At 42.6% G+C, this 21528-nt stretch overlaps 1 protein-coding gene across 1 annotated transcript in view; it reads right to left on the bottom strand.

Moving 5' to 3' along the window:
* LOC136114675 (microtubule-associated protein 1B-like) overlaps window positions 1-21528 on the bottom strand; it is a 103531-nt gene that overhangs the window by 8811 nt on the left and 73192 nt on the right. Inside the window, exons 4-5 of the mRNA XM_065860108.1 lie at window positions 16398-16538; window positions 1180-7474 (exon numbers count right to left, since the gene is read on the bottom strand). Of these exons, the coding sequence (XP_065716180.1) occupies window positions 1180-7474; window positions 16398-16538 (6436 nt within the window). The remainder of the gene's footprint in view (window positions 1-1179; window positions 7475-16397; window positions 16539-21528) is intronic.

Below are 21528 nucleotides of genomic sequence, written 5' to 3'. Positions count from 1 at the left end.
TCCAATGAATAAAGTGGTTCACTTTAATACTGCTTGCACTTCACTTACAAAAGTGGCACTTTTAATTTTATTAGTTGGTTAACAATTAAGACAGGTAATATTAAGTTCTTTATATTTGATGTAATCTCTAATACTTTACATCTGAGCAAACTGATACATCAGGTTTCTCAGAATGCTAAAGTTAATTCAGCCAATTAATTTAAACATGGTCTTAACACACCATATTTATATTTAAAACACGGACTGACTTTGAGGGTGTGGCAGTTGCACAACCCCCTCCCCCTTTCCCCATGAGATCAGGAGCTTTCAATAGGGCAGTCGATGGCTCTTTAGCACTTTTTATGCCCCACTGTGCATGTCCTCAGTTACACACCTAGGTTGGTTCCAAAGTGCAGACAGTCATGTCCACCCACCCCAAGGCAGGGTGACACCTCACATTCACCTCCTCATGGCTGGGGGACCAGGAGGGGTGGGATCCTCAGTCAATAGACAGGGTCCTCAGCAAAGAAGGTGCCCATAGAAGCTGAGAAGCTTCAGGACCATGCTCGTAATGACCACAGGCAGATCCCACCAGGCTATAAAATGGGGCCCCGCCAAAGACCCCTTTTGAGTGGTCTTCTTGGAGCAGCGGGTCTGTGAACTGAGCCTTCCCCTTAGAGTGAGATGCCATCTAAGGAGACTTCCTGGGATTGAGTGCCCTCGCCTCCTCTTTGGTGAGTGATTTTCCTTCTGGATATATCCTTGAGTGAGCCCTTGCCCACCACAAACAAGTGATTATTTTCTGCTGGGTACCCTTGAGTGAAAGAGGCCTCTTGTTCTGGTTTTTATGAGTGAATGTGTGCTGAGAATCCTCATTATTTTTATGTGGTTGTACAACAACGACAACAACAACAACAACAATAATAATAATAATATCCTCAACTGGTATCCAAACCTGTGTTTTATAATGTTGTTGGAGTGCTAAATAATTTGGATAACTCCCGTTTCTAGTTGGTTTCTTGGCTAAACTGTTCTGGCTAGAATAAAGTTGATTTGGAGCTTGTTGCCTGCCTAAATTGACTTTTGGGGTGCGTAGATGACAGGGGGTTTGCTATAAACCATTCTCAGCTGATATAAAGGCAATTAAATCACTGTAACAACTAAGAAAATCTTAACATTAGAGAACTCCTATGTCTTTACCTGTGGTTGCAGTCTTTGCTGACTTGAATGTTGTTGTATTTGCTGCATTCTTGGTGTCCTTATCTTTCTCTTCCACTCGAGACTTTACTTCTGGATTAGAGACATTTTTGGTTCCCTTCTCCACAGACTCCTTCTTTTTTGGAGAAACTGTTTTGGAAATTTTTTCTGAAGATTCTTTTACAGCTGGTTTTGGTGAAACCACTTGTTTTGATTTACCATCACTTTTTTTAACAGGAGAAGGTGACTTGATCTTAGTACCCTGCTTTTTTGTCTTTGTCTTTTCTTTTATGTCCTTCCTCAAAGGTTTACCCAAATTCTGATTGGTGGGCAAAGTCTCTGGATCAACCATGGAGACATCAGGATGCCTAGGGGAAGGGCTGTGATCCTGCATTGGGACAGGTGGCGGGTCAATTTGTTTGTATGTAACTGTCTTGTCTGTTGGAATGGTTTCTGACTCATCTTCTGAATCAATGTTAGCATCTGCAGTGATGGAAGGGCATTCCTCAGTCTCAGGGGGAACATCTGAATCAGTCTGAGACTCGCTCATGGATGTGGGAGGGGTTTCATCACACTGTCGCCCAGAAGGTGGCTGGGCTCCCCCAGATTGAGTTAATGACTTCTCTTGATCTTGAGACTGTTCTTCACTTGCAAACCACTCAAAGGGATTTGGGTTGATAAATGAGGGTGATAGTTCAGTTTTAGGATGTTTATATTCGCAGGAGGACACAAGGCATAAGTCAACATCTTGATGGGATTCTGATAACGATTTTCCTGGAGTAAAATGTGCATTTGCTTCATAGGAATAGCTAGTAGCTTCAGGTGATCTGATAGCTTTCCCAGTTCTCTCATAGGAATAATCTGTGACCTCAAGTGATTTGGTGGTTTTCCCAATTATCTCATAGGAATAATCTGTGACTCTTGGTGACCTCGTGGTTTTCCCTGTCATCTCACAAGAATAATCTGTGGCCTCAGGTGACCTAGTAGCTTTCCCTGTTATATCATAGGAATAATCTGTGGCTTGAGGTGATCCAGATTTTGCAACTGCCTCATAGGAATAGCTAATAACCTCTGGTGACCTAGTAGCTTTCCCTGTTATATCATAGGAATAATCTGTGGCTTGAGGTGATCCAGATTTTGCAACTGCCTCATAGGAATAGCTAATACCCTCTGGTGACCTAGTAATTTTCTCTGGGGCCTTGTAAGAATAACTAAGTTCTTCTGGTGACCTGCTGCTTTTCTCTGAATCTTCTTTTTCTGGGCTAATTAAATGTTCTGGACTGTGCTTTGTTAGGGGCTCCTGGTAACCAAATGCTTTGACAGAGGACACTTGCAGCAATAACAAAGATGTGTGACTAGCTGTTACCACTTCTGTGACTGCAGGAGGTGAATCTGGAAAACTAGGAGAGTACAGAGGAGAAGATTCCCTTGGAGTTAATGGAGATAGGTGAGACTTTGGTGACAGCTTTTCTCCTAGGCTCTGCACCTTCTCTGAGGTAAAAGAAGAATGTAGTGACATATCTCTGGGTGGAACAGTACCTGTAAAAGTTTCTTCTAGCAGTGGTGAAGTTAACTGGGAAGGTGTATGAGCTGATGAAGTTGAGGATGAAACTTCAATTTGAGCAACTGAAATAATTTCTGAAATGTCCTTCTCCTGACAGTAATATAACTGCTCCACAGGGAAAATCTTCCGTGCAAAAATAGGCTCCTGTATATCTGAAGGGCTATAATCTACTTCTGTTGGTCCATTTTCAGATATATGGTGTATACTAGTGTCAACAATAGGATAGTCTGGAGATTGCCTACTAAAGTCCATTGCTAAAGACTGCTCAGGGGACTCCTGATCAAATTCTACTGACATAGTTGATTGCTCAGGAGATCTGTGATCGTGCACTGGGGTTCTTGATTTTGTGGCTTTAGGTGAGAAATCTGGTGGAGAAATTGACATGGGCCTTGGGCACTCTTCCTTAGATGGAGACATGTCTGTTTCCTGAAATGTTGTTGGTGTTTGTACAACTGACACTGAAAGGGAATCATCAACTTCAGTAGAGTGGGGGGATCCAACCTCAGCATGCAAAGAAGGAGATACATCATCAGTAGTTGGTTCTGGAAATGAACTAGTAGCAACAGATGCTGTAGAGACAGAAGCTACTCCTTCTATATGGGAATAGGTGTCTTCTGCTACAACCTCATCAACTGGAGTTGCAGACTTGTCAGAAACAGTGCCTTCAGAAATTGACATTTTGGTGTCTTCTTTTAAGGAACCGAACTGACCGATATCTATTTGAGTAGGTGAGAGCTCACCTGCTAACTTCCGCTCATCCAAGACCAGTGAAGACTGGGAGCTGCTGGGCTCTGTATCCTCCATCTTGTTTTCTAGGCTGAAGCCTTTCTTAATTACCATAAACTCTATGCTTTTTTCATCTTGTTTTTCTTGGAAAAGGCCCACAGAGATGGCTTCAGAAGCTGGGCTCATCTGAACAGATGATTTTTCTTTTTCAGGTTTCCCCTCAGAAGGACTTCCATAATCTTTGGTGAGAGACTTTACATCAGCACTCAAAAGCGTTTCATAAGTGGTCTCTGAACCTATCAGTGGTGGACTCCGTAGAGGCGAGAGAACCTTTTCAATAGGAGATTCTGAATCTGGCACAGGCTCATCCATAGGGCTTATTCTGGGTTTTGCAGACTCATCTTCGACTTCACTGAGTTCAAAGCTAACAGGAGCTTCTGTTGACTTTTCACTGGTTTCAGAGGGAAGCTGACTGGATTTTTCATCAGTGGGAGACTGATAATAAGGTGTGTGGCCAGCACTACCAGCAGCAGACTGTGAGGAGTATGCTACTTCAAACGTTTTATCTTCAGGGCTTGCACAGTGTTCATTGGCAACTTCTTGATGTACATCAGGCAATGTAGCAATGGTGACAGGCTCAGCTGAGATCTTGATCTCCTTGGGAGTGAGCAAAAAGTTCACACTGCGTTCACTCAGTGGTGTTTTGGCAATGGGTGATGGAGGGGGCAAACTTTCAGCTGGACTCTTGTCTGGACTATGTTTTCCACCATCTTCTGGATAGGGTTCTTTGATTTCTAATTTGGAGGTGCCTTGGATTTCACTTCCTTTTTGCCAATATACATTTTGAAATGCAGATTTGCAGAATTTGTCATCCTCTAAAGAAGAAGGTGGTGAGATGGTAGAAGCTGAGACATTATAGTCTTTGCCTTCTGTGGCCTCTGTTTTGGATCCTTCTGATAATCCTCTAAAAGCATCCGGAAGTGGAAAAAGTTCAGGTCTAGCAAATTCTCGAGAGTACAGTGATGTCTCATACTTGGTAATGTTCATATATGCTTGAGAGGGTGACTCACTTTCCTCATTGTTAGTTTCATCACTCATGACATCCCGCAGTATAGACATTTCATCCATTGGAGTTGGTTCACTGGATATTTCGATGGTAGACTGTGTGTAACCTGAAGTATCAGTGAATTCCTCAGACTGACCTTCTCTATCTTCATCAGAAACAGTGGCTTCACTTTCTGAACCAGTAAGTAATGTTTCATCATGGACAGAAGAGGCCAATTCAACTGCTGGAGACTGAGGGTCTGAGCATTTTGTTGGTGTAATTATGAGTAGGCCACATTTATCTTCAACTTCACCACCTTCTGCAGCTTTGTCTACCACAGCCATCACATGATCTTCAGCTTCTATTTTTTCAGTCTCCTCTTCATCTCTGATGTTTTCTGCTTTGTCTTCCTCCTCTTCTTCAGTCTCTGCCTTTTCTACTGTTTCTTCCCTGTCTTCCTCAGCCTGTTCATCTGATGCTTCATCATCTGCCTTTTCAATATATTTTTTGGCTTTAATGTTAGCATCTACTTCAGCCAATATTTCTTCTGAACTCTCTTCCATTTTTATTGCTTTCTCCATATCTGGTTTTGTGGTGTCCAGTGGTGTCTTTACTTCCTCATCTTCACCTCGTTCTTCAGCTTCTTCTGTCTCTGCCTTTTCCTCATAATCTCCTGCTTCATATGCTTCTTCCAAGCCAGTTCCCTCATCTTCAAACTTTTCATTGTCATCAACCTTGTGGTTTTCCACAGGTTCCAATTCTTCAGGTGTTTGTTCACACTCACCCTCAGCCTCTGTGGTAGTTATGCCTTCATCAGAGGACTCGAGAGGTCCTTCAATATCTAATTTTTCTTTTTGGACTTCAAAGGCCTCTTTTGAGACTTGAAATACCTCTTTTTGTTCTGTGCCAGTGAGTTTCAGTTCATCCTCTACAAGTGCAACTTGAGGTTTTGTTTCTTTTGTTGTTTCTAATTCTTCAGCTTTTAGTTGCTCAAAATCCTTTGTTAAATCCTCTGGTGAAGACACAAGGGATCTCTCCACTTCAAGTTCTTTTCCACTAGCTGTAATTTCTGCAGCTGCTACAGTTGTGGCAGTGGGTCCAACTGCTGGAAGGGCAGCTTGTGCTCCACTGACTTTGATCTCCTTCTTCAGTGTCTTAATTTTTCCTTTTTCCTTTGGCTTTCCAGTAGGTGCTGCTTCATTTTTATGAGGTTCTTCCTTATTTTGTGGTTTAGGCTTTGCTGCTGGCTTTTTTAATTCAGTCAAAGAAGCAGTTGTCTTCTTGGTTTCTTTATAAACCTTTTTGATGTCCTTTTTGGCTTCTTTTTCTTCCTTCTCTTCTTTTTTACCTTCTTTTTTAACTTCCTTTGGTGGAGCTTCTGTTTTGATTACCTTCTTATTTACCTTCTCTTCCTTTTTCACCTCCTTTTTAACTTCTTGCTTGATCTCTTCTTTTTTTGTTTTTTCCTCTTTTTTGATGGGTGTTTTCTCCTCTTTTTTAGAAACCTCTTTATTTGGTTTTTCTTTTTCCTCTTTCTTTTCTTCAGGTTTTACTTTGACTTCCCTTTTCACTGACTTCTCCTTTGCCACTTTTGGTTTCACATCTCTAACTTCCTTTTCAGGAATTTTTACTAATTGCTGCTCTTTACTAGTTATGTCTTTTTCTGCCCCTATACGTTTGATCTCCACTTTTGCTGGTTTGTCTTTTTTAACTGGAACTTTTTCTTTGCTTTCCAGTTTCTGAAGCTTTTCCAGTGCTGGACTAGGCTTTGCAGGCTCTGGTGTTTCTTCTTTAGATTCCTTTCTGACAGGCTTGCTTGGTGTCTTTGCAGCAGGCTTCAGACTCTCCTTGCTGTCTGTTTGTTGTTTCAACCTGGCTTGTTTCACAGCCGGACTAGCAATGTTCCCAGTTAGGTCTTTTTGTGTAACTGTTGGTTGTTTAAGAAAATCTAGGTGTTTGAGTTTTTCCAGTCCTTCTAGAACATTATATTGGGTGCTGTTTCCAGGAAACAGAACTCGGATTATTTTTTCTGCAGGATTAGCTGGATGCCACACAATCAGACATGAGACAGAGGTGAAATAGGATAATAGAATGTCTAGTTCTTGGGCATTTGGTACCAGGAATTCAGTTTTATCTTTGCTAGTATCATTCCACTGTTGCATAAAATATAGCATCTGTTTGCTATTTTTGACAGGATTAAGCACATACATCTCAAGTTTGCCAACTCCCATTTTCTGAAATAAAATGATGGGGTCAATGGTATTTCCTTCATTTCTGAAAAGAGATTCTGGTTTCATAGACAATTTATTTAAATATTGGAGAGTAAAACAAGCTTCTTCTACACTCCTTTTTACTCTAAAGTTAGGATCCAGGTTTTTCAGGTTCTCAGGTACATTAAGGAATACAACTCCTAAATCAGGTGAGATCAGATTTTTCATCCAGTCACTGTTGGTAGTAGACCCTTGGGACTGTTCCTCTTCTAATTCGGCTATCTTTCGCTGAAGCATGCTATTGATTCCTGGCAGGTTATCATCTCCAATGTGAGTGAGTAGAATGGAATCTACCCTGTCCAAGTGCCGGATAAGTTTCCAAAAGCAAGATTTTCTTTCGGATCCTCCATTGATAAGCATATTGAATCCATTCACTGCAAACAACGCAGAGTCCCCTCTTCCACCTGGGAAAATATAACAGCAGGGTTTGGAGAGTTTCAGGAAGCCTCCTGAAGTTGGAGGTTCCAAAATGTCAAAGGGTGATGGCACTTCTACTGATTCTGACAGATACTCTTTGAATTCAGAGAGTCCTTCCATTTCAGGCAATATGGAAGTTGAGTTGAGTTTAATGTTAATAAAGTCTTGAAGGTTGTGTCTGTCAAGGTTGGAATTTTTCCAGTCTCCTTCCTCAGGACAGAAAAGATTTAAGCTGGCTTTGTTGGCAGGGTGTGTGGTGCTCAATAATTCACCAATCTAGGGTTGTAAAACAAAAACACAAGAAGATGCATGCAAATTCATTTTTTAATGACAATTAATGTCAGAACATAATATTTCCTGATTGGATAGATAAAACTTTTTTCATTCACTTCTGCACTGTTGAGTACCCATCCTAGAAGATAAAGGAACCTGTTAGCGCAACTAGTTTACTACCTTATTTTTTTTTTCAATACAAAGGAGCAACTTATGAGGAAAGGTCCCTTCCTCATTGCCCAAAGGAAGACAGCACTCCAAGGTTTACCTTTCCCTCCTCCACCCTTTGCAGGAGGACAGTACAAGCTTTTACATTTGGCTCATTAGTCTCCTTGCTGCCCCCACCCATCCAGAAGAGCCAGCCAAATATCTATGGAAACAGCACAACCTCTTAACAGTCAGAGAATAACTGCAGCCCAGAGGAGACCAGCATCCTCCCAGGGCAGCTGTCTTCCTCACCCTCTCCTCACACAGGATGTATTCCATGACACCATCATTACTACAGTTCTTTCTTCAGGCTGGCTCCTGACTCCCAGACTGCAGGACAGTTTTCCGGCACACTAAGAAATTATTTATTGCATCAAAAATCCAAACAGCTGCAAGTTTTTTATTTGTGAGATTGTGAGGTATATATATTTATATAAGTTCTGTTGTGTTGGTTTTGGCTAGGATAGAGTTAAATTTCTTTACAGTAGCTTGTATGGGGCTACGTTTTGGATTTGGATGTTTTAGTTACTGCTGAGCAGTGCTTACACAGTGTCAAGGCCTTTTCTGTTTCTCACACCATCCTGCCAGCAAGCTGGCTGGGGGATGCACAAGAAGTTGAGAGGGGACACAGATGGGACAGATGACCTCAAGTGACCAAAGGGATATTCCATACCATATGACATCACACTCAGCAACAAAAGCTGGGAAAAGAAGAAGATGGGGAACGTTCAGAGTGATGGCACTTGTCTTCCCAAGCAACCCTTACATGTGATGGAGCCCTGCCTTCCTGGAGATGCCTGAACATCTACCTGCCAATGGGAAGCGTTGAACAAAGTCCTTATTTTGCTTTGCTTGTGTGCACAGCTTTTGCTTTCCCTATTAAACTGTATCTCAAGCCATGAGTTGTCTCACTTTTACCCTTACAATTCTCTCCCCCATTCCTCTGTGGGGTATTGAGCAAGCAACTGTGTGGTGCTTATTTGCCAGCTGGGGTTAAACCATGACAAACATATATAAAAATGCATATTATATCATTTTATACAGTATATGATATATTTATAATACTTTATATATATAGTTTTATAAATAAAAATATAAAATCAGGGTTGAAGAAGGAGCCAGAAAAAAAGTGTTAAGGTTGATTTGAAACTCATGGACTGCAAAAGTAAAAATATAGAATAACTCCATTAATTTTGACAGTGTTTGATAACATGTTTGTACCAAAAACAGTTACTGAAATAAAGGCATAGAAAACAAAAGGTTCTTTGCCATGGTATGAAAAGCTATTGTTCTGTTTCAGTCTGAAGTAAAAAAAAATATTTGATGGTTCCAGATTAGTACACAAAAAAGATGAAAAAGTATGATTTATTTTATACCTTCTCCCAGTTCCACAGATACTTTGATGCTGGGACAGAAATTAGTAAGGCTCATTTGCAGAGCTTTAAACTAGACTCGAAGGGGGATGGGGTTGTGGCTGGGCTTGCATCAGTGGGACAGCACTCTAGGGTTGATGAAGACTAGGAGGCCTCCCATACCCCTAGGGTGGAATCAGTGTGCTCAACTCGCTCCCTGAAATGCCTGTACACCAATGCACGCAGCATGGGGAATAAGCAGGAGGAGTTAGAAATGTGTGTTTGGTCAGGAGATTATGATCTGGTGGCAATTACAGACACATGGCGGGACAGCTCACATGACTGGAACGTGGTCATGGATGGCTATGTCCTTTTCAGTGAAGACAGGCCAGCCAGGTGTGGTGGTGGAGTTGCTCTTTACGTGAGAGAGCAACTACAGTGTATTGAGTATTGTCCAGGCACGGATGAGGAGCGATGTGAGAGTCTATGAGTGAGAATTAAGGGGCAGGCTGGCAGGAGTGATACTGTTGTGGGTGTCTATTACAGGCCACCAGATGAGGGTGAGGAAGTTGATGAGGCCTTATACAGACAGCTGAGAGCAGCCTCACAGTCACAGGCCCTGGTTGTGGTGGGGGATTTTAACTTCCCTGATATTTGCTGGAAGGACTACTCAGCCAGACAGCCACAGTCCAGGAGCTTCCTCTAGTGCCTTGATGATAACTTTCTGATGCAAATGGTGGAGGATCTGACTAGGAGAGGTTCACTGCTGGATCTCATCGTCACTAACAAGAAGGGTCTGGTTGAAGTGGTAAAGGTTGAGGGCTGCCTTGGTTGCAGCAACCATGGGATGGTGGAGTTCAGGATCTCATGTGGCAGGAACAGGATAGCAAGCAGAATTGCAACCCTGGACTTCAGCAGGGCAAACTTTGGCCTTTTCAGACAATTGCTAAGGGAAATCCCATGGGCAAGGCTGCTTGAAGATAAAGGGGCCCAAGATAGTTGGTTAGTGTTCAGGGACTGCTTCTGCCAGGCTCAAGATCAGAGCATCCCGACACGTAGGAAGTCAAGGAAGGGAGCGAGGAGACCTGTGTCGTTAAACAGGGAACTGCTGGGTAAGCTCAAGTGGAAGAGGAGAGTTTATAGATCATGGAAGGAGGGGCTGGCCACTTGGGAAGAATATAAGGCTGTTGTCAGAGGGTGTAGGGAGGCAGCTAGGAAAGCTAAGACCTCCTTAGAATTAAACCTGGCGAGAGGGGTCAAGGACAACAGAAAGAGCTTTTTCAAATACATGGTAGCTAAAACTAACACCAGAGGCAATGTAGGCCCACTGATGAACGAGGTGGGTGCCCTGGTGACAGAAGATACAGAGAAGGCAGAATTACCGAATGCATTCTTTGTCTCTGTCTACTCTGCCAGAGGCTGTCCTGAGGAGTCCCGTACCACCAAGGCCCCAGAGGAAGTCGGGACAATGGAGGAGTCTGCCTTAGTTGATGAGGACTGGGTCAGGGAGCAATTAGGCAATCTGGACATCCATAAATCCATGGGTCTGAATGGGATGCACCCATGGGTGCTGAGGGAGTTGGCTGAGGTCATTGCTAGACCACTCTCCATCATCTTTGCCAAGTCTTGGGAAACGGGAGAGGTACCTGAGGACTGGAGGAAAGCAAATATCACTCCAGTCTTCAAAAAGGGCAAAAAGGAGGACCCGGGTAACTATAGGCTGGTCAGCCTCACCTCCATCCCTGGGAAAGTGATGGAACGACTTATCCTTGGTGCCATCTCAAGGCATATCAAGGATAAGAGGGTCATTAGGGGCAGTCAACATGGCTTCACCAAGGGGAAGTCATGCTTGACCAACCTCATTGCCTTTTATGAGGACGTAACGAGGTGGATAGATGATGGCAGAGCGGTAGATGTGATCTGCCTTCAGTAAAGCATTTGACACAGTCTCCCACAGTATCCTTACAGCTAAACTGAGGAAGTGTGGTCTGGACGATCGGGTAGTGAGGTGGACTGTGAATTGGCTGAAGGAAAGAAGCTAGAGAGTCGTGGTCAGTGGGGCAGAGTCTAGTTGGAGGCCTGTATCTAGTGGAGTGCCTCAGGGGTCAGTACTGGGGCCTGTATTATTCAATATATTCATCCGTGATTTGGATGAGGGGACAGAGTGCACTATCAGCAAGTTTGCTGATGACACCAAGCTGGGACGAGTGGCTGACACGTCAGAAGGCTGTGCTGCCATCCAGCGGGACCTGAACAGGCTGGAGATTTGGCCGGGGAAAAAATTAATTAAATATAACAAGGGAAAGTGTAGAGTATTAACAGCATGAAGGAAAGGGACCTGGGGGTCCTGATGGACAGCAGAATGACCATGAGCCAGCACTGTACCCTTGGGGCCAAGAAGGCCAATGGCATCCTGGGGTGTATTAGAAAGGGGGTGGTTAGTAGGTCGAGAGAGGTTCTCCTTCCCCTCTACTCTGCCCTGGTGAGATCCCATCTGGAATATTGTGTCCAGTTCTGGACCCCTCAGTTCAAGAAGGACAGGGAACTGCTGGAGAGAGTCCAGCGCAGGGCAACAAAGATGGTTAAGGGAGTGGAGCATCTCCCTTATGAGGAAAGGCTGAGGGAGCTGGGTCTCTTTAGTTCGGAGGAGACTGAGGGGTGACCTTATTAATGTTTACAGATATATAAAGGGTGAGTGTCACAAGGATGGAGCCAGGCTCTTCTCGGTGACAGCCAATGGTAGGACAAGTGGTAATGGGTTCAAAGTGTAACACAAGAGGTTCCACTTAAAATTGAGAAGAAACTTCTCAGTGAGGTTAACAGAACACTGGAACAGGCTGCCCAGGGGGGTAGTGGAGTCTCCTACTCTGGAGACATTCAAATTCCGCCTGGACACCTTCCTGTGTAGCCTCATCTGGGTGTTCCTTCTCTGGCAGGGGGATTGGACTAGATGATCTTTCGAGGTCCCTTCCAATCCCTAACATTCTGTGATTCTGTGATTTGATTTTTTTTTACAGGAAATTAGGTTAAATGTGGCCCATTTCTTTTCTATTTGCTCTTAAAAAAAGAGACCACCAAATTATGTAAACTTTAAAGGAGTAATTCAGTCATAAAATGTCAGTGCAAAATATGCCCACACAGTATCATGCGAAATACCACAACCTTCTTTGCAAAGACTCAATTGTTAGTTCAAGCTATAGGAACAGGAGATGATTCTCCCCCTCTACTCCACTCTTGTGAGACCACACCTGGTGTACTGTATTCAGCAATGGGGCCCCCAACATAAGAAGGACATGGACCTATTAGGGTAAGTCCAGAGGAATGCCATGAAGATGATCAGAGGGCTGGAGCACCTCTCTTATGAAGACAGGCTAAGAGAGTTGGGGTTATTCAGCCTGGAGAAGAAAAGGCTCTGGGGAGACCTTATAGCAACCTTACAATACCTAAAGGGGACCTACCAGAAAGCTGGAGGGGGACTTTTTACAGGGGCATGTAGGACATGATAGGACAAGGGGTACTGGCTTTAAACTGAAAGAGGGTAGATTTAGATTAAACATAAGGAAGAAATTTTTCACCATGAGGGTGGTGAGGCACTGGTACAGGTTGCCCAGAGAAGTTGTGGGTGCCCCATTCCTAGAAGTGTTCAAGACCAGGATGGATGGGGCTTCGAGCAATGTGATCTAGTGGAAGGTGCACATGGCAGCAGGATTGGAACTAGATGATATTTAATGTCCCTTTCAATCCAAACCGTTCTATGACATCCTCAATCTCCTGGCACAAGAGAAGTTGAAAACTACACTTTTAGGCACTGTCTGCAGTGGCTTTATGAGCAGGACATCATAAGATTATCCCTCAAAGAGTATTTACTGATTTGTAACCACATCCCATGACAATAGTTCAGTCTCGGTCCAGTGAAATAAAAATTAACAGAGACCAGAAATACCAACTTTACTACAGTACTCATCAAACCATATATGCTTATGGGTCAGGACAGCACAGAATTTTTTCTTCTAATTATTAGTAAACAAACCACTAAACATTTTTTTATTCCTTTCTTAGAATAGAGCAGACTAGACTAGACTAGAAGGGGCCTACAACAATCACCTAGTCCAGCTGCCTGACCATTTCAGGGCTGACCAAAAGTTAAAACATCTTATTAAGGGCATTGTCCAAAGGCCTGTAAAACACTGACAGACTTGGGGCATCCACCACCTCTCCAGGAAGCCTGTTCCAGTGTTTGACCACCCTCTTGGTAAATAAATGTTTCCTAATGTTAAGTCTGAACCTCCTCGATGCAGCTTTGAACCATTTCCACACATCCTGTTCCTGGATACCAGGGAGAAGAGATAAGCACCTCCCACTCCACTTCCCCTCCTCAGGAAGCTGTAGAGAGCCTCCTTTTCTCCAAACTAGACAAACCCAAAGTCCTTAGCTGCTCCTCATAGGACATGCCTTCCAGCCCTTCCACCAGCTTTGTTGCCCTTCTCTGGACGCATTCAAGGCCCTTCACATCCTTCTTAAATTGTGGAGCCTAGAACTGCACACAGTACTCAAGGTGAGGCCACACCAAAGCTGAATACAGCGGGATTATCACCTCTCTTGACTGGCTGGTTATGCTGTGTTTGATGCACCCCAGGATGCAGTTTGCTCTCTTGGCTTCCAGAGCACACTGCTGACTCATATTGAGCCTGTCGTCAGCCAGCACCCCCAGACCCATTCCTGCAGGGCTGTTCTCCAGCCACTCTTGTCCCAGTTTATACTTGTGCCCAGCATTACTGCATCCTAGGTGTGAAATATGGCATTTGGACTTGTTAAATTTCATCACAATAGCCATTGCCCAATGCTCCAATCTATCTAGATCCCTCTGCAAGGTCTCTTGTCCCTCAAGAGTCAACAGCACCTCCCAATTTGTTATCATCAGCAAACTTGCCAATTGTGCATTCAGTTCCTGCATCCAGATCATTATTAAAAACATTGAACAGAACTGGCCCTAGAATTGAACCCTGAGGAACACCACTAGTGACTGACTACCAGTCAGATGCAGCCCCATTCCCTACAACACTTTGAGCCCTGCCCTTCAGCCAGTTCTTAACCCAGTGCACCATGAACCTGCCCATCTCAGATTTGGACAACTTGTCCAGAAGAATGCTGTGAGGGACAGTATCAAAAACCTTACTAAAATCCAGAAAAACTCCATCCACCACCTTTTCTTCATCCACTAGGCAGGTGACCTTATCATAGAAGGAGATCAAATTAGTTAGACAGCACTTTCCCTTTGTGAACCTATACTGACTGTGCCTGATGACTGCACTGTCCTTCAAATGCCTTTCTGTAGCACCTAGTACTATCTTCTCCATAATTTTGGCATGTATGGAGGTTAGACTAACATATCTGTAGTTCCCTGGGTCTTCCGTCATACCCTTTTTGCAGATTGGAATAACATTGGGTAGCTTCCAGTCAGCAGGGACCTCTCCAGACTCCCAAGACCTTTGGTAGATGATCGAGAGGGGTTCTGCTCTAACATCTGCTAGCTCCTTCAGTACTCTGGGATGAATCCCATCCAGCCCTATGGACATATGAACATTCAACTGATACAACCAATCCTTTAAAATTTCAGTGTCCACAAAGGGAAAGTCAGTGTTCCCACACTCATGGTTCTCTAACTCAGAGGACTGGGCAGCCCAAGGTCTATCAATATTATTGAAGACTGAAATTTTTTAACATTTTTTCCTATTCATATACCACCTAAAAATTTCAATGTCACATACACATACTGCAATATGGCAAATATGATCTTTCTTTGCTTTTGTGAAATTTTTTAGGAGCAGTGGAAGCCCACTGTCTAATAAGCTGGAAGTCAACACTTTAAAACAGCCATGCTGGCTGGCTGGTGAGCATGCTGCCAGCAGCAGAGACAAGCCAAGTGAGCTTTACTCAGAGACCATGGGAGTATTCTCTGCATGCCCACCACTGCAGCAATTCCTTGGTGGCTGTAACTCATAGCTAACAACCACTGCTCCGCTTTCCAGTCAACCGTTTAGCTTCCTAACTGTAATGGTAAGATTTGCCCCTAGTTTTGCATGTACTCATAAAATAATTATGTGTCACTAATTAGCCAGTGATGCAAGGAGATTGCATTTGCAATTTCACAGAAAAGCAACTGTGAACTGACAGTGACTTTTAGGTGACACATGTGTTTCAGAGAGTAGGAACCCAGTTCTTTCTCCAACCCTACAACCATATGTTGAACAAAAAGGGTTTGAGAAAAAAGGATCCTAGAATTAAAAAATCATAGAATAGTTTGGGTTGGAAGGGACCTTTAAAGTTCATCTAGTCCAACTCCCCTTGCAATGAGCAGGGACATCTTCAACTAGATCAGGTTGCTCAGAGCTCTATCCAGCTTGGCCTTGAATGTTTCCAGGGATGTGTCATCTACCACCTCTCTGGGAAACCTGTTCCAGTGTTTCACCACTCTCATTGTAAAAAAATTCTTCCTTATATCTAGTCTAAATCTACCCTCTTCTAGTTTAAAACCATTACCCCTTGTCCTATCGCAACAGGCCCTGCTAAAAGGTCTGTCCCCAAATGCATACAATAAGGTCACACTGGAGTTTGTGCAAACTTTGCTTTTTCAGTGCTGAACTTTCAAATCTCAGTTGACTGAAATGTTCCTAATTAATTTTGGAAACTAAATACCCAGGGATGCAGCCATATACTTTATTTAAATATATATTTTACACAGCAGCCAAATTAAGTGTGATAGCTTGTTTACTATGGGTTCTTGCCCTATGGGAGCTTTCAGATACAGTACATTAAGCAAGACAGCAAAATAACAAGTCATAAAAAAACCAGCATTAAATATTTGTATACTTCATTCTTATATTTTTGGTATGTAAATATTGCAAGATTTACAGATTTTACTAGCAAAATTTTAAACATTACAGTAAAGAAACCAAGCAGCTAGGTAGTGCAAAAAACTACAGCCATTCCTACAGATGGGTCAGCTGCCACCAGGCAAGAACTTGGTGTCAAATTCAATTTGACTGCTTTGTATATGAACCTTAGATAAACAAGCTGTTTATTTTAAACACAACACTATAAATTTACTTTATCAAAATGTTCCTCGGTTTTCTGTTTCTTGAAGTTACAATTTAATTCTTCAAATTACAGTGTCATTCCTTTGTTAAGCAATTTACATCAAAACTAAAGTAAATTAAATACATGTCTTGAAATAAAGCCTATAATGAAGAGTAAAGAGTATCAGCATTAGTTAGTCAATGCTAACTCTATCAACACAGAGTGCCATTTTCTTCTAAAAACCTATGTCATCACATGGCAATGTATGGAAGACACTTTTCTGAACACACCTCTTGATCCATGAAGATCTCAATGAAGTTCTGGAAGGAGAAGGTCCCTGACTGAAGGATAAGTTCTCCTGTGTTTTCAAAGCACTGTCCAGTTAGTACAAGGAGCTTGTGTCTTGCAGCATCTGTGATCATTAAGCGCACCTAGAGTGAAGGACATCAATAATGGCAGTTAGTACCCATTTGTACATTCCTCTGAGAACGTACAGTTCACCTCATCTAATTTAAAATATATTTTGCACCAGATTCTCCCAGGACCGTCGAAACATTTTCAAGTTATAGTGCTATTTACAAAAGACAAGAAGAAAGGAACAAAAGAGAAAAAATGAGGCACAAGAAGCAATTTAAAAGAAAGTCTGATGAATAAACCAAACTAATGACATGGGGGAGTGTGCCGGTTTGACTGAAAATGGAATAATTTTCTTCATGCAGTTAGAAACCTTTCTTTTTCATAGCTATTATGGTCATTATTTGGACTTAGTTTGAGAACAAGCAGATAACACCCCAGCACAATGTTTTTAATTGCTCTGGTCTGAGACCCAAGGACATTCTGAGTGCTCTGCCAACAGGTGTGAGGCAGCAAGGCAGAGATGGGGCAGAGTTTGACTGACATCCAGACTGATCAATAAGAGTATTCCATCCCATTAGCGTCATGGTAATTATTTAAGAGTGGAGCCTTCCGATTGGCCTTTCTTCTGCTATCTTTTACTCTCTCTCTGGGATGAAGCCGGGAGAGTTTTTGGTGCAGGAAGTTTAGCCTGACCTTTTGCCATCCTGCAAAGGCCTCTGGGCTTTTCTGCCTTTTTCCTCTCTTTCTCTCTCTCTGGGATCAGCTTTAGGACCAGGCGTGGCTTGCTGGGATTGGCTGCTCAGTTGCAGACAGAGTTCATTTGGAATTGCCTTGAGTATATTTTATTTCTATTTTTTAGATATATTTACTAGTAGTGTATTAGTATTTTGTTACTTTATTAAACTGTGTTTATCTCAGCCCAAGCTTCTCCCTTCCCTTTTGATTCTCTCCCCTATTGGGGGTGGGAGGTGGGGTGGGAGAGGGGGTGAGTGAGTGGCTATCATGGTTGTATTGCTAGCTCAGGTTAAACCATGACAGGGAGAAAAGAGTAAGGAGCAGAAGAGAACAAAATTTGAATGAAATATAATATTTGCAATGAACAAACATATTCCTTTTATAACTTTTGCTGACTTTTAATAGCACTTTATCAGGACAGCCATGACCAACTGTGTCCACATGCTAATCAGGGACAACTACATTTGTAAGACTGTTTTTGGAAGGCCGATCTTCTTTTCCCAGTGTACAGCATTACTTGCCATTCAGTTGCAAAAATGTCACTAAAAAGTAACAGCCAGAAATCACACATAAAAGTGACACATTTATACTGTCATTCTGTTGAATCATCTACAAAGTTAAAGGATGTTTGTTTCACCATAATCATAATCAAGCACTCAGATACAGTCACATGCACCATTTACATCTCATGATGCCACTAATTATGGACACTATAATTTTTTTTAAGTGTGCCAGCCCAAGACCTTTTTCAATATACAGTAATAAATTATGTAGATGCCTGATGGCTCAAAGGAGCTTGCTACTAAGAAATAAACTTCTGCATTTTGAAACAACTGTTAACTGTTTTAAACTAGATCCTCGTTACATTATTTGACCCTCACTACAGCAAGTGATAATTCCTGTTTCCCCTGCAGGGGGAGATTTACTTGCATGCTAAGAAAAATCCATACATCCAGGATACTTCTGTTGGCTGAATTCAACTTAATTAAAGAATAAAACTAAACAAAACCTTTGTAAGAATCTGTACTGTTGAGTAAACCTTTTAGCAAATATGGTGGGTTGACCTTGGCTGGCCACCAGATGCTCACCAAGCCACTCTATCACTCCCCCTTCTCAGCAGGATAGGGGGTAGAAAATAAGATGAAAATCATGGATCAAGATAAAGGCAGTTTAATAAAGAAAAGCAAAGGCCATGCACAGAAAACAAAAAAAGATAATTCTCTACTTCCCATCAGCAGGCAATGTCCAGCCACTTCTTAGGAATTAGGGCCTCATTACACATAGTGGTTGCTTTGGAAAACAAGCACCTTAATAATGAATGCTCCCTCTCCTCCTTTCTCTTAGCTTTTATTGCTGAGCATGGCATCATATGGTATGGAATATCCCTTTGGTCAGCTGTCTTTGGCTCTGTCCCCTCCCAACCTCTTGCCCATGACCAGCCTAATGGCCTTTGAGGTGGGGGTTTTGGAGACACAGCTGTGATGCCTTGGGAGCACTGCCCAGCAGTAGCCAAACACTGGTGTGTTATCAACACCTTTCTAGCTATAAATATATAGGACAGCACTATGAGGGTTGCTACGGGGAAAGTAAACTCCACCTGAGCCAGACCCAATACAGCAAATATTTCAAAAGTCTTGTCCAACACTGAAAAATCAATTCAAATTAGGGTAAGGTATGAAAATTTCAAGTGCACTAATTCCTCTGTTCAGGGAGAATTAAGTTAAATCAGAATAGTGATTCCAGAATAACGCTATCCACATATTAAACTAAATGAGCAGCAACCATCTGGAACAAATCAGCATGTAGACATTGCATCCAAACTCCATATCCATGGAGATGACATAGAATCATAGAATCATTTTGGTTGGAAGAGATCCTCAGGATCATCGAGGCCAACCATAACCTAAATCTAGCACTAAACCATGTCCCTTAGAGCCTCATCTATATACCTTTTAAACACCTCCAGGGATGGTGAGTACACCACTTCCCTGGCAGCCTGTTCCATTGCTTCACAATCCTTTCTGTGAAGAACTTTTTCCTAATATCCAATCTGAACCTTCCCTGGTGCAACTTGAGACCATTTCCTCTTGTCTTATCCCTTGCTACTTGGGAGAAGAAACCAACACCCTCCATGCTACGATCTCCTTTCAGGTAGTGTCACGGAGGCACCCCGAGGTTAGTTTAAGGGACAACAGGGTCCAAAACAACTTTTATTAAACCGGTAAGAAACAGGGTTTTAGCACTCCAAAAGTGACTTAAATACAGGTTTGGATATCAGTTGAGGAAAATTATTAAGGGGCAGCAACTAATACAACAGGCGGTCCACAGAGTGCATGCACATGGTTTCACCCAAAACAATGCCGGAACCATCTCTGAGTCTGGGAGGAGCACACACTTGCCTGAACATGGTGCGGGTTTATTTTTAAAGAGATACACATACTCGTAGTCAGTACAGAAAGTGTACACTCGCAATTCTGCGAGGGTAAATTTATAATACACTCGCAATCCTGCAAGGGTTAATACACTTACACGTGCTTATGTGGAAGCACGGGAGGAAAATACACTTGCGATTGTGCGAGGAAATAATTTATACACATGCTCGTATTGAGCACAGAAAGTTACACGTGCAAATGTGCACGGAAAGTACACGTGCTTGTATTAAGCACGGAAAGTATGCATGCAAATGTGCACGGAAAGTTACACGTGCTTATGTGGGATATGGGAGGAAAATACACCCGCGATTATGCGAGGATTAATTTTACACGTGCTCATATTGAGCACGAAAAGTTACACATGCATATGTGCACGGAAAGTATAAATATACTCGCAATCCAGCCACTCTTCCCCAAGCCTGTACCGTTGCATGGGGTTGTTGTGATCCAAGTGCAGGACCTGGTACTTGGCCTTGTTGAACCTCGTACAATTGGCCTCAGCCCAAAGATCCAGCCAGTCCAGATCCCTCTGAAGAGTCTTCCTGCCCTCCAGCAGATCAACACTCCCACCTAACTTGGTGTCATCTGCAAACTTACTGAGGGTGCACTCATTCCCCTCATCCAGATCATTGACAAAGATATTAAACAGAACTGGTCCCAATACTGAGCCCTGGGGAACACCACTTGTGACCATCTGCCAATTGGTTTTGACTCTGTTCACCACAACTCTTTGGGCCCAGCCATCCAGCTAATTCTTAACCCAGCAAAGAGCGCACCCGTCCAGATCATGAGCTGCCAGCTTCTCCAGAAGAATGCTGTAGGAAACAGTGTTCAAGGCTTTACTGAAGTCTAAGTACACAACATCCACAGCCTTTCCCTCTTCTACTAGGTGGGTCACCTTGTCATAGGAGATCACTTTGGTCAAGTAGGAGTTGCCTTTCATAAACCCATGCTGACTGGGCTTGATCACTTTCTTGTCTTGTATGTGCCGCGTGATGGCACTCAGGATGATCTGTTCCACGACCTTCCCTATCACTGAGGTCAGACTGACAGGCCTGTAATTTTCCTGATCGTCCTTCCGACCCTTTTTGTAGATGGGCGTCACATTGACCAACTTCCAGTCAACCAGCACATAATCACCTCAGTTGTCCTAGCAAGCCATTCTTTCAAATTTTTATGTTGATTCTTCAGCAATCAGTTCTTATAAACAATTCCTGCTCACACCAGGGAGGCCGAGCTAGGAAGGCTTGACCTAAATCTCTGCTGAACAACTAATGTTTTAAGTACAAGTAGAAAAGTGTTACTGAAGAGTATCTATTTGAAAGAAGATCACAACTCTACCATGTCTTCATTGTTATTTTATTAAATAAGTGGTCTTGACTTTGAGTAGCAGAAAGCTCCTTTAATTAAATGCATGGTTAATGCTGATCTGTCACTAATTGCACTAAATGATTATAAATTCAGCAATATCTTTGCTGGATCACGTGTATTCATTTTTATTTCAGACAAAAATAAAGATAAGTGCAGCTGGCTGGCTGAAATATTGTCTGGTTTAGTTGTATTAAAACCATAAAAGAACTGGCTTCCTCTTCCGTTTTCTCTCATTGCTGGCAGCAGCCCTGGGCAGTCTGCCAACTTACGTATAGATTCACCAGGTTTTCAAACAGCAAAATTATTTCCTGACTTGTGAATCACTGATATGCAACTGTCACATAATTCCCCTTCAATCTATTTCATTAATTGGTGATTAAATAGATTCTGCAGAGGTAGGAAACTATGACAGGAAAAAAAAAAAAGTAAAGAAATGCTTGTAGATTAAATGTATGATACACATGAAAGAACTTTGAGAGACACATAAATTCTGTGTCTGGGAATAATCAAGGCTTCATGAGGGACT

Source organism: Patagioenas fasciata, chromosome W, assembly GCF_037038585.1.
Source record: "Patagioenas fasciata isolate bPatFas1 chromosome W, bPatFas1.hap1, whole genome shotgun sequence".
In the NCBI taxonomy this organism is placed as follows: Eukaryota; Metazoa; Chordata; class Aves; order Columbiformes; family Columbidae; genus Patagioenas; species Patagioenas fasciata.
Note: the sequence above shows the minus strand (reverse complement) of the source record. Positions and strands in the feature narration are given on the sequence as shown.